At 43.0% G+C, this 12,966-nt stretch overlaps 1 protein-coding gene across 2 annotated transcripts in view; it reads right to left on the bottom strand.

Annotated features, from left to right (window-relative positions):
• LOC139409426 (GDP-mannose 4,6-dehydratase) overlaps positions 1-12,667 on the bottom strand; it is a 240,687-nt gene extending 228,020 nt beyond the window's left edge. The window contains exon 1 of one of the 2 annotated variants that reach the window (XM_071154571.1): positions 12,439-12,667. In XM_071154571.1, coding sequence (XP_071010672.1) covers positions 12,439-12,534 — 96 coding nt within the window. In that variant the 5' untranslated portion in view covers positions 12,535-12,667. The remainder of the gene's footprint in view (positions 1-12,438) is intronic. The other variant, XM_071154570.1, reaches the window with a different exon arrangement.
• Between the last annotated feature and the right edge of the window lie 299 nt (positions 12,668-12,966).

The following is a 12,966-nucleotide window of genomic DNA, read 5'->3' as shown; positions in this document are numbered from 1 at the left end:
ACCTCTACTAACGTCTGTCTGCAGCAAAGGTCAGTAGCAGTTGGGATTCCACTGCAAGTCATGTGCATGCATAACTCATCCTTGTGGTGTTCTTTCATAATTGCAGTTATGAAGTCCACACACACACTGCAATTGGAATATTTAGGATTAATAAACATACAGTCACTGGACAGTTTATTAGATACACCACCCCGTTCACAAAAATGGATCGTTCCTATGGACAGTGAGTCATGTGGCCATGGCTTGTTATACACCGAGACTACAAAACATTAGCAACACCTTCCTAACATTGAGTTGCACCCCCCTTTTCCCCTCAGAACAGCCTCAATTCGTCAGGGCATGGACTACAAGGTGTCGAAAGCGTTCCACAGGGATGCAGACCCATGTTGATTCGAATGCTTCCCACAGTTGTGTCAAGTTGGCTGGTGGACCATTCTTGATATAAAAACGGAAAAAACTGTTGAGTGTGAAAAACTCAGCAGTGTTGCTGTTCTTGACCGGTGTACCTGACATCACTACCATATCCCGTTCAAAGGCACTTAAATCTTGTCTTGCCCATTCACCCTCTGAATGGCACACATACACAATCCATGTCTCAATGGTCTCAAGGCATAAAATCCTTATTTAACCCGTCTCCTCCCCTGCATCTACACTGATTTAAGTGGATTTAACATGTGACGTCAATATGGTATCATAGCTGTCACCTGGTCAATCTGTCATGGAAAGTGTTCCTAATGTTTTACACTTAGACAGACAGGCATCCAATTACTGTTCGATTGAATGTTAGAATGGGCAAAACGAGTGACCTAAGTGACTGTGCGTGGTATGATCGTCAGTGCGATCCAGTATCTCAGAAACAGCTGCCCTTCTGGGCTTTTCACACATGACAGTGTCTAGGGTTTACTGAGAATGGTGCAACAAACAAACAACATCCAGTCAGTGGCAGTCCTGTTGAAGGAAAATGGCAAGAATGGTGCAAGCTAACAGGCAGGCCACATACAGACAAATAAAGGAGCAGTACAACAGTGGCGCGTAGAAGGGCATTTCGGAACGCACAACTGGTCGATCCTTGTCATGGATGGGCTACTGCAGCAGACTACCACACCAGGTTCCACTCCTATCAGCTAAACAAGAAGTGGCTCCAGTGGGCAAGTGATCACCAACACTAGACAATTGAGGAGTGGAAAAACATCACCTGGAACATGACAGTTCAGTTTAGTCGAGAGGCCTGGTCAGTCCCCAGACCTCAACCCTATAGAGCATCTTAAGGATGAGAAGGAACGGGCTGGTCAGTCCCCAGACCTCAACCCTATAGAGCATCTTAAGGATGAGAAGGAACGGGCTGGTCAGTCCCCAGACCTCAACCCTATAGAGCATCTTAAGGATGAGAAGGAACGGGCTGGTCAGTCCCCAGACCTCATCTCTATAGAGCATCTTAAGGATGAGAAGGAACGGGCTGGTCAGTCCCCAGACCTCATCTATATAGAGCATCTTAAGGATGAGAAGGAATGGGCTGGTCAGTCCCCAGACCTCAACCCTATAGAGCATCTTAAGGATGAGAAGGAACGGGCTGGTCGCAGCCTGAATGTACCGCCGTCCAATCTTCAGTAGCTGCGTGATGCCATCACGTCAGCATGGACCAACATCCCTGTGGAACGTTTGAACCCTTGTAGAATTCCCAGAAGAATTCAGACTGTTCTGGAGGCAAAGGAGGGTTCAACCCGGTACTAGATGGTGTACCTAATAAACGGGCTTTATTTATTTGACCTAGGCGTATTTGGTTGAGATTAGTAGACCTGCTCTCCCAGTCCCTTCAGACTGACCAGGTGTGGAGTATGTGTGCAGTAGGAAGGTATCCTCCCCTTGCTAAAATGGAGTGATGAGAATCCGTAGCCATACTGGATGACCCCAGCCAAAAACAACAAACACAGAGGAGTGCTGACCCAGGAGGACTGGCATGGCGCACTGTGGAGCACCACACATTACAAGACAGATTATACTGCTGTGTGCTGGCTGACAAACTACACTCTCCCCGCAGAAAGATGACTGGCGCCTGTACAATACTAATAAACTAGGGATGGGGAAGAAGAAAACAATACAGTTACACATCGGGATGGCTGAATATAAACAGTGTAGTTATTCGCTCCGCAAGGCAATCAAACAAGCGAAATGGCAGTACAGGGACAAGGTGGAGTCACAATTCAATGGCTCAGACACAAGACTTATGTGACATGGTCTACAGGACATCATGGACTACAAAAACAAAAACAGCCACGTCACAGATGTCACGCTTCCAGACAAACGAAACACCTTCTTTGCCCTCTTTGAGGATAATACAGTGCCACTGTCGTGGATTGCTAACAAAGACTGAGTCCCCCCCTCCTTCTTAGTGGCTGACGTGAGTAAAACATTTAAACATGTTAACCCTCACATGGCTGTTGGCCCAGACTGCATCCCAAGCAGCGTCCTCAGAGCATGCACAGACCAGCTGGCTGGTGTGTTTACAGACATATTTAAAATCGCTCCCTATCCCAGTCTGTTGTCCCCACATGCTTCAAGATGGCTACCATTGTTCCTGTACCCAAGAAAGCAAAGGTAACTGAACTAAATGACTACTGCCCCGAAGCACTCACTTCTGGCATCATGAAGTGCTTTGAGAGACTAGTTAAGGATCATATCACTACAGTTTGCATACCGCCCCAACAGGTCCACAGAAGTCCGCAATCGCCATCACACTGCACACTGCCTTAACCCATCTGGACAAAAAGAATCCCTATGGAAGAATGCTGATCATTGACTACAGCTCAGCATTCAAACACCATAGTACCCTCCAAGCTCATCATCAAGCTGGAGGCCCTGGGTCTCAACTAGAGGTTGACCGATTATGATTTTTCAACGCCGATACCGATTATTGGAGGACCAAAAAAGCAGATACCGATTAGTCTGACAATTTTTTTTGTTGTAATAATGACAAGAACAACAATACTGAATTAACACTTATTTGAACTTAATATAAAACATCAATAAAATCAATTTAGCCTCAAATAAATAATGAAACATGTTCAATTTGGTTTAAACAATGCAAAAACAAAGTGTTGGAGAAGAAAGTAATATGTGCCATGTAAAAATGTGTGCCATGTAACGTTTAAGTTCCTTGCTCAGAACATGAGAACATATGAAAGTTGGTGGTTCCTTTTAACATGAGACTTCAATATTCCAAGGTAAGAGGTTTTAGGCTGTAGTTAATATAGTATTTATAGGACTATTTCTCTCTATACCATTTGTATTTCATATACCTTTGACTATTGGATGTTCTTATAGGCACTATAGTATTGCCAATGTAACAGTATAGCTTCCATCCCCCTCCTCGCCCCTACCTGGGCTCGAACCAGGAACACATCGACAACAGCCACACTCGAAGCAGCGTTACCCATCGCTCCACAAAAGCCGCGGCCCTTGCAGCGCAAGGGGAATAACTACTCCAAGTCTAAAAGCGAGTGACGTTTGAAATGGTATTAGCGCACACCCAGCTAACTAGCCATTTCACATTGGTTACACCAGCCATTAGGCTGATAGGCTTGAAGTCATAAACAGCGCTGTGCTTGCGAAGAGCTGCTTGCAAAACGCACTAAAGTGCTGTTTGAATGAATGATTACGGGCCTGCTGCTGCTCAGTCAGACTGCTCTATCAAATCAGACTCAATTATAACATAATAACACACAGAAATACGAGCCTTTGGTCATTAATATGAACGAATCCGGAAACTATCATTTCGAAAACAAAACGTTTAATAAATATGGAACCGTTCTGTATTTTATCTAACGGGTGGCATCCCTAAGTCTAAATATTCATGTTACATTGCACAAACTTCAATGTATGTCATAATTATGTAAAATTCTGGAAATTAGTTCGCAATGAGCCAAGCAGCCCAAACTGTTACATATACCCTGACTCTGCGTGCAATGAACGCAAGAGAAATGACACAATTTCACCTGGTTAATATTGCCTGCTAAACTGGATTAGTAGTTAGAACTAGTGATTATGATTGATTGTTTATTATAAGATAAGTTTAATGCTAGCTAGCAATTTACCTTGGCTTCTACTACATACGCGTTACAGGCAGGCTACTCGTGGAGTGCAATGGTTAGAGCGTTGGACTAGTTAACTGTGCGGTTGCAAGATTGGAACCCCTGAGCTGACACGGTGAACATCTGTCGTTCTGCCCCTGAACAAGGCAGTTAACCCACAGTTCCTAGGCAGTCATTGAAAATAAGAATGTGTTCTTAACGGACTTGCCTAGTTAAATAAAAAGGTATACAAAATTTGGCGCTCAAAAATACAAATTTCCGATTGTTATGAAAACTTGAAATCGGCCATAATTAAATCGGCCATTCCGATTAATCGGTCGACCCCTAGTCTCAACCCCTCCCTGTGCAACTGGGTCCTGGACTTCCTGACGGGCCGCCCCCAGGTGGTGAAGGTAGGAAACAACATCTCCACTTCACTGACCTTCAACACTGGGGCCCCACAAGGGTGTGTGCTCAGCCCTCTCCTGTACTCCCTGTTCACCCATGACTGCGTGGTCATGCACGCCTCAAACTCAATTGTCGTGTTTGCAGACGACACAACAGTAGTGGGCTTGATCACCAACAACAACGAGACAGCCTACAGGGAGGAGGTGAGGGCCCTCGGAGTGTGGTGTCAGGAAAACAACCTCTCACTCAACGTCAACAAAAGGAGATGATTGTGGACTTCAGGAAACAGCAGAGGGAGCACCCCCCTATCCACATCGAAGGGACAGCAGTGGAGAAGGTGGAAAGTTGTTTTTTGTTTTTTTTTAGTTCCTGGGCATACACATCACAGACAAACTGAAACAGTCTACCCACACAGACAATGTGGTGAGCGCAACAGCGCACCGAAACTGCAGTATTTTCCCATCATAGCATGTTCTCCATCTTCTTTTTAAATAGGGAGCCAATTTGTTTTCAGCACTTATTTCCACGACTGATCAAAATGTGTTTTCTCATAGCTCCCTTGTCCCTCTGCAGCAGACATATGGTGAGCAATTTTATAGAAACATCGAATCGCAATAAAATCAGTATCGAATCGCAATACATATCGGCAAATAAGTATTGTGATATCGTATTCTTAGGTCCTTGACTATTTCGACCCATAAAATAAACCTGCTCTCTCTCTGTGTGTGGGTGTGTTAGGGCTGGGCGATATATATAATTAATTTTATTAATTCTAATTCATGTCTTTGCGTGATACACCAAATACTTGTATCGCAGAAACACGTTTTTTTGTATTTTTTATTTTATGAGCATTTTCGTACGCTTGTTTTCATGTCTTTTTGGTCTCGTCTCGTTCGCTCGGCAGTGTATTAAATAGTTGTTCTCCCCACTGTATGTTAATAGGGGCTATTTTGAGCACTTTATGGGATGCTTGCTTGTTTTCATTGCTTTACTGGGAAGCGTAGCAGAAGTAGATATTCTCATGTTATTTAAGTTAGTGCAGGGTGAGCTGCACACAGTGGACTTCCTACTACAGCACACACAGTGCTGAAAACATATCTGGATCATAGGCACATGATTGCTGCATGCAATAGTTGTAGGATCAGCAGAGGCATTCAGGGTAGTCAGATGGACATAAATTAGGTTACTTTCATTGTGTCTACCAATGCCCCTGGTATAATGTACATTTGCTGAAGCATTATGATGACTCAGCAACACAATGGTAGGCATTCAATGAGCTGGGCTTGGGTCATTGATAAGTCATTGTCTCAACGCAGCCTGTCTCAACAGTTTCAACTGTTCAGAGCTGCCCTTCATAATGTCATTAAAACCCACATGGACTACGATAGAATCGATGTCCATGTCCTGGCGTAGGACATTCTGGAGCAGCTTAGTAATGTAATTATGCTAGTTAGCTAGCTAGCTAAGTAAAGGTCGAGGGGGTGTGAGAGAAACATCTGCATGAGCTCAGCCATCCACACAGACGTGCGTGCAATTACTGACTGGGAAAATGTTGATGCTGTGAAAAAAATGTAAAACATGACGTCACAATCAGAACGATTGGGAAGTATTTCAAGCTGGAAAGATTTTTACATTACACTGTGAACCTTCCCATTTGCACCAGAGATGTGTATATAATGACGAGATGCTCATGTCTCCGCCCTAACAATGGAAGTTGTTGTCCCAAAGGCAGGAATGCAGGCGACAAGCTTAGGTTCAAAATAAGCCCATAGAAATGCATTGGGCTCATTTTGGATGGAAACCTCTCACTTGGTCACTTTCAAGCCCCTCCCCCTAGAACTCACAACAACAAAGATGAGATCACTTCTTCCTCTCTGAGGTTTAGTCCAACAGAATCTGTCATATGGACACCGAAACACATGGAGACATTAGTTTACTGTATAAGAGGAAAAGTTAACCTGTCAAACCATACCCTGTTTGTTTCAACTACTCACAATTCAAACAGAGTTGACACAACTAAAACAGATATAGCAATGAACATTCATTCTGGAAAATAATGCCATGTTTGTCGCGCGCGCACATTATGGTACCGCGTATCGCTAGCAGCATTTTGGTCAAATAAAGATTGTTATAGTAGCTGTTTGGATGACTGTGTTTTATAAATGTTTAATAAGCATAAAACAATTATAAGGAATTGGCAATTCGTTTTCATTCTAATAAATAAAAGTAGGCCACTTGATTTCAACATCTGAACAAAGTGGACAGGCTAGCATGCTGTTCAAACAGTTGGAGACAGACAGAAGGTTGCGTTCAAAACAACACAACTGTTTCACCTTCTTAGCTGAATTCAGAGCTTGTGAAATTATTCCTAGATCCAAGTTGCCAAACTTGAAATAAAAATATTAGCTGGCTACACACTAGCACGTGGGCTTGTACTTGAGAGATTGTTTATAAGACCGGTGTTGATTTTCTATCACACCTGCTACATTATTAGTGAATGTGCATTATGAATGGTTCTGGTTAAATTTGTAAACAAAAAGTGCATTTTTATAGACAAACATGAAAACCAGATAAGTGATTATTGCAAAAACAAAAATGCAGATACAACCATTTTGATCAAATCATTTCATTATTAGTGGGTCTTATGGAAGTGGAAAGCAGACAGTTGAAGTCGGAAGTTTACATACACTTTTGTTGGAGTCATTAAAACTCATTTTTCAACCACTGCACAAATTTGTCACCAAACTATACTTTTGGCAAGTCGGTTAGGACATCTATGTGCATGACACAAGTCATTTTTCCAACAATTGTTTAGAGACAGACTATTTCACTGTATAACAATTCCAGTTGGTCAGAAGTTTACATACACTAAGTTGACTGTGCCTTTAAACAGCTTGGAAAATTCCAGAAAATTAGGCTTAAGAAGATTCTGACAGGCTAATTTACATAATTTGAGTCAATTGGAGGTGTACCTGTGGATGTATTTCAAGGCCTACCTTCAAACTCAGTGCCTCTTTGCTTGACATTATGGGAAAATCAAAAGGAATCAGCCAAGAGGTCAGAATCTTTTTTTTTTTACCTCCACGGGTCTGGTTCATCCTTGGGAGCAATTTCCAAACGCCTGAAGGTGCCACGTTCATCTGTACAAACAATAGTATGCAAGTATAAACACCATGGCACCACGCAGCCATCATACCTCTCAGGAAGAAGAGGCGCTCTGTCTCCTAGAGATTAACGTACTTGGTGCGAAAAGTGCAAAAGCTTCTAAAGCTATGACATCATTTTAAGGATTTTTCCAAGCTGTTTAAAAGGCACAGTCAACTTAGTGTATGTAAACTTCTGACCCACTGGAACTGTGAAACAGTGAATTATAAGTGAAATAATCTGTCTGTAAACAATTGTTGGAAAAATGACTTCTGTCATGCACAAAGTAGATGTCCTAACCGACTTGCCAAATCTATAGTTTGTTAACAAGACATTTGTGGAGTGGTTGAAAAACGAGTTTTAATGACTCCAACCTAAGTGTATGAAGTCTGTTGTCAATTTGTTTACTGTTAAATAGCATTGTACGTCAGAGGTCGGCATTGTACATTTCTCGTCCTCTTGACACTTGCCTGTCCTGACCACTGTAACTGACCCTGAGTTTGCCTGCCATCCTGTGCCTTTGCCCCTACTCTGGATTACCGACCTATGCCTGACCTGACCCTGAGCCTGCTTGCTGTCCTGTACCCTTGCCCCACTACTCTAGATTATCGAACCCTGCCTGTCTTGACCTGTCATTTGGATTTTTAATGAACTTATTTGCAAATTATGGTGGAAAATAAGTATTTGGTCACCTACAAACAAGCAAGATTTCTGTCTCTCACAGACCGGTAACTTCTTCTTGAAGAGGCTCCTCTGTCCTCCACTCGTTACCTGTATTAATGGCACCTGTTTGAACTTGTTATCAGTATAAAAGACACCTGTCCACAACCTCAAACAGTCACACTCCAAACTCCACTATGGCCAAGACCAAAGAGCTGTCAAAGGACACCAGAAACAAAATTGTAGACCTGCACCAGGCTGGGAAGACTGAATCTGTAATAGGTAAGCAGCTTGGTTTGAAGAAATCAACTGTGGGAGCAATTATTAGGAAATGGAAGACATACAAGACCACTGATAATCTCCCTCGACCTGGGGCTCCACGCCAGATCTCACCCGTGGGGTCAAAATGATCACAAGAACGGTGAGCAAAAATCTCAGAACCACACGGGGGGACCTAGTGAATGACCTGCAGAGAGCTGGGACCAAAGTAACAAAGCCTACCATCAGTAACATACTACGCCACCAGGGACTCAAATCCTGCAGTGCCAGATATGTCCCCCTGCTTAAGCCAGTACATGTCCAGGCCAGTCTGAAGTTTGCTAGAGAGCATCTGGATGATCCAGAAGAAGATTGGGAGAATGTCATATGGTCAGATGAAACCAAAATATAAATTTTTGGTAAAAACTGAACTCGTCATGTTTGGAAGACAAAGAATGCTGAGTTGCATCCAAAGAACACCATACCTACTGTGAAGCATGGGGTGGAAACATCATGCTTTTGGGCTGTTTTTCTGCAAAGGGACCAGGACGACTGATCCGTGTAAAGGAAAGAATGAATGGGGGCATGTATCGTGAGATTTTGAGTGAAAACCTCCATCCGCAAGGGCATTGAAGATGAAACGTGGCTGGGTCTTTCAGCATGACAATGATCCCAAACACACTGCCCGGGCAATGAAGGAGTGGCTTCGTAAGAAGCATTTCAAGGTCCTGGAGTGGCCTAGCCAGTCTCCAGATCTCAACCCCATAGAAAATCTTGAGGGAGTTGAAAGTCTGTGTTGCCCAGCAACAGCCCCAAAACATCCCTGCTCTAGAGGAGATCTGCATGGAGGGATGGGCCAAAATACCAGCAACAGTGTGTGAAAACCTTGTAAAGACTTACAGAAAACGTTTGACCTCTGTTATATACCCTTTGTTGGCAATGACAAAGTATTGAGATAAACTTTTGTTATTGACCAAATACTTATTTTCCACCATAATTTGCAAATAAAATCATTAAAAATCCTACAATGTGATTTTCTGGATTTTTTTTATTCTCATTTTGTCTGTCATAGTTGAATTGTACCTATGGTGAACATTACAGGCCTCTCTCATCTTTTTAAGTGGGAGAACTTGCACAATTGGTGGCTGACTAAATACTTTTTTGCCCCACTGTATGTATGTATGTATGTATATATATTTATTTATTTATTATCCCAGCCCCCGTCCCCACAGGAGGCCTTTTGGTAGGTCGTCATTGTAAATAAGAATTTGTTCTTAACTGACATGCCTAGTTAAATAAAGTCTAAATTAAAAATTTTAAATATTATTACGTATCATCTTTTAACTAAATGCAATATTTTAGCTTGCAAAATGTAAGCAGGTATATCTAGCTTCCCAATAAGATGATCTGACAGAATGGCTTGTCCTGCACTTGGTAAAAACCCAGAGTCCATTGAGTGAATATTGGAAAAAGATCTTGGTTTCTTTCTAAACATAGCAATGTGAACACTAAGAGGTTTCTAACCATAAAGTAGGTGAAGTGAACTGGCAAAATATTCTTCATTCAAAGGCAAGGGCAATGTGAATACAAAGACAAAGCGTTGTTTTTACCCCAGAGTTCTCTTTAAAGAGGACAGAGATCGGTTATTTTAAAAGAGGACTATGTGAAAACACCTTAACAGACCAGTGGTACCAGTCAAACCAGTTTGTAATAATGCAATACACTGGCCCTCCCAGCCCTTAGTTTCATTCATGTGTGAGCCACATCAAGAACCATCGCAAAGACAAAGGAGAGTAAACAGAGCAAACAGGACGTTGTTGCGTGTCTGGTAGATATTTCTCAATCCACCAGGACTTGACTGACTGGCTTGTAATTATATAGGCCAGTGACTCTCAAACCTCTCATTGGGGACACCCAGCCATTCCATGTATAGTATGTGATCTATTCCAGTGCTAGCACAACTGATTAAACTCGTCAACTAATCATCAAGCCCTTGACTAGGTGACTCGGGTGAGCTAGTTCAGGGCTACAACAAAATGGTGAAATGTGTGGAGGTCCCCGAGGAGAGGTTTGAGAGCCACTGGCCATGTTAAACCTAGATCAGGGGACCACAATACATTATTTGTTGTAGCCCTAAACTGGCACACCTAACTCAATTAGTAATGGGCTTGATGATAAGCCTAGTTGACTTATTGAATCAGGGGTGCCAGTTTAGGGTTACAACAAACAGGCTATGATGTGAAATGTCTGGTGTCATTGCCATAGCCTGGCATTAACCTCTAACGTCACAGCATACCAGACCTGTCAAACTGTAACCTAGCCCAGGTATAGACCTTGATAAAGGAGGCACGTGCTGCTAAACAAGTACAGTCAGTTCAGCGTGAATTAACTTCAATGCATGTACAATGGTATAGGCCTACCCTTAGACGGTAATCCTCTACACAGTATGTGTACAGTATACCGTCGACCTTTGTGGGGCAAACTGCTACCATTAATGAAGTTAGACTCGTCTTGAATCCAGCCTGGCTGGCTCCCTACAAGGGTGTGACACCACTGTTCAGTGACGTGTATAGAATTAGGCCTATAGAAGACAGGCAGGTACACTCGTCATATACATACACTCTTCTTCAGTGTACTTAGTCCTCTGATAGAAAAACCCCACCCTCTCTTCTATCTGCTCCCCTGCTCTGGGGAAACTCTGGACTTTGGACACACATTGGGCAGGGCAAGAAGGAGCGACATCAGGGGCAGCAAAGCTGATATTTCCCTATCACTCCCTCCTTTCTCCCTCCCTCCCTTTCCTCAGAACTAACAGGATCTCGATGTGTCACTTAATCTTATCCGCTGGCTAAGTCGAGGGACACTAGATCTTTGGGTTGACACTCAGCCCAGCAGTATCCTATTTGATAGCAAACACAGACTGCTTTAGTTCCTGCTGTGATGTGGCAAACAAATCAGATCCTTCACCATTTTGTAGTGGATCCTTCTCCCAGCCAGTCAACATGGTGCCTCCAGCTCATGTGAGGCTGTTATAGGCATACTGTCAACAACAAAAAAAACTTTCTACAACTATACTTCAGAATGACTAAAAACATGAAGCCAGTGTCTTATCAAGTCATGTGGGCTGAGCATCTGAGATGCAAGAAACATTGATAACAAATGCATAAATTGAGTAATCATTATCTGCATCATTATCATCACCATCATAGATTCTATTCATGAACCTTTCAGTAAATTCAAACTAACACAGGTGGTACTGGTAGCTTATATTATAACATCCTTGAAACATGCAGGGCTAAGGAGGCTGTTAGCCCTGGGCTAAGTCAAGTGCAGAGTATGAAAGCAGCTAAGTGCTAGCCTATATCACACTAGATTCTCTATTCGTAGGGCATGTGTATCAGTGTCAATTATGAAAGTAAAATTAGACCAGCAATGAATAGCCATGGATCCGGTGAAGCGTGTCTGTCTGGGGGAATATTCTCTTTCGACTTCCTGGTTTGACGCCCTGCTTTACCTCTGTATCATGACTGTGCATAATGTATCAGGTGCACTGGCGCACCACAGCTGGTTACTAAAATAATTAGATTTATTCATAAGGACACATCGTTCGTGTGGGAAACGTATGTAACCAGCTGTGGTGCGCCAGTGCACCTGACACATATGAATGTAAAGTTAGACGAGTGAGATAACTATGCTCCATCCATCGCTCTCCTCACAAAACCACTGTCTGTTAGTCAAATCATACCAATGTCTATCGAACAGTACGCCGGCTACTGCAAAACAAACATAATAGCTACAGCTGGTATGTATTATTATGTATCTAACGTTATAGGTGTTCATATAGGCACCCTGTCCCTGTCCATGCATCCTCTTTCCATTCATATCCGGAGACTGCGTTTACCTGTCCAGTGATGCCCGTGATAACAGCGACCTTCCTCGGCTTTTTCAGCTCTCCGTTCTCCCCGGTGCTGGTAGACGGTTCCGTGCATTGGGCCATTTTTGCGCGTAGTGTTTCAAAGTATCAAACCTACTGACTTGCTGTTCTGATGAGCAGTTGTGTGGTTGTACGGTAGACACTACAAGCACAGGACCGTCTGTAACTACAACATGTGACGTACCAGGAAGTGCCTGCAGGGCAGCCAATCGACAGATGGCAAGTAGATTCGGAGCAGAGGAATCTTCAGGCTGGAGAGAAGATATTCGGTCTGGGGTTTCCCGTGCTTACTTTGGACAGCGCCGACTAGCTACAGTAGTCCAACATGAACACTGACGATTGCATAAAGCAGGGATCATCAACTCGATTCAGTCACGGGACAATTTTTTTATTGGGTAGATGGTCAGGGGCCCGGAAGATAATTACAAATAATTTGTAGACTAAAAATGTACTGTAAGAAGCCCAAACAGATATATTTGATTAAAACATAATCCT

The sequence above is a fragment of the Oncorhynchus clarkii genome, chromosome 5 (genome assembly GCF_045791955.1).
Source record: "Oncorhynchus clarkii lewisi isolate Uvic-CL-2024 chromosome 5, UVic_Ocla_1.0, whole genome shotgun sequence".
Classification (NCBI taxonomy): Eukaryota; Metazoa; Chordata; class Actinopteri; order Salmoniformes; family Salmonidae; genus Oncorhynchus; species Oncorhynchus clarkii.
The sequence above is the reverse complement of the archived record's forward strand: the minus strand, read 5'-3'. Positions and strand labels throughout refer to the sequence as shown.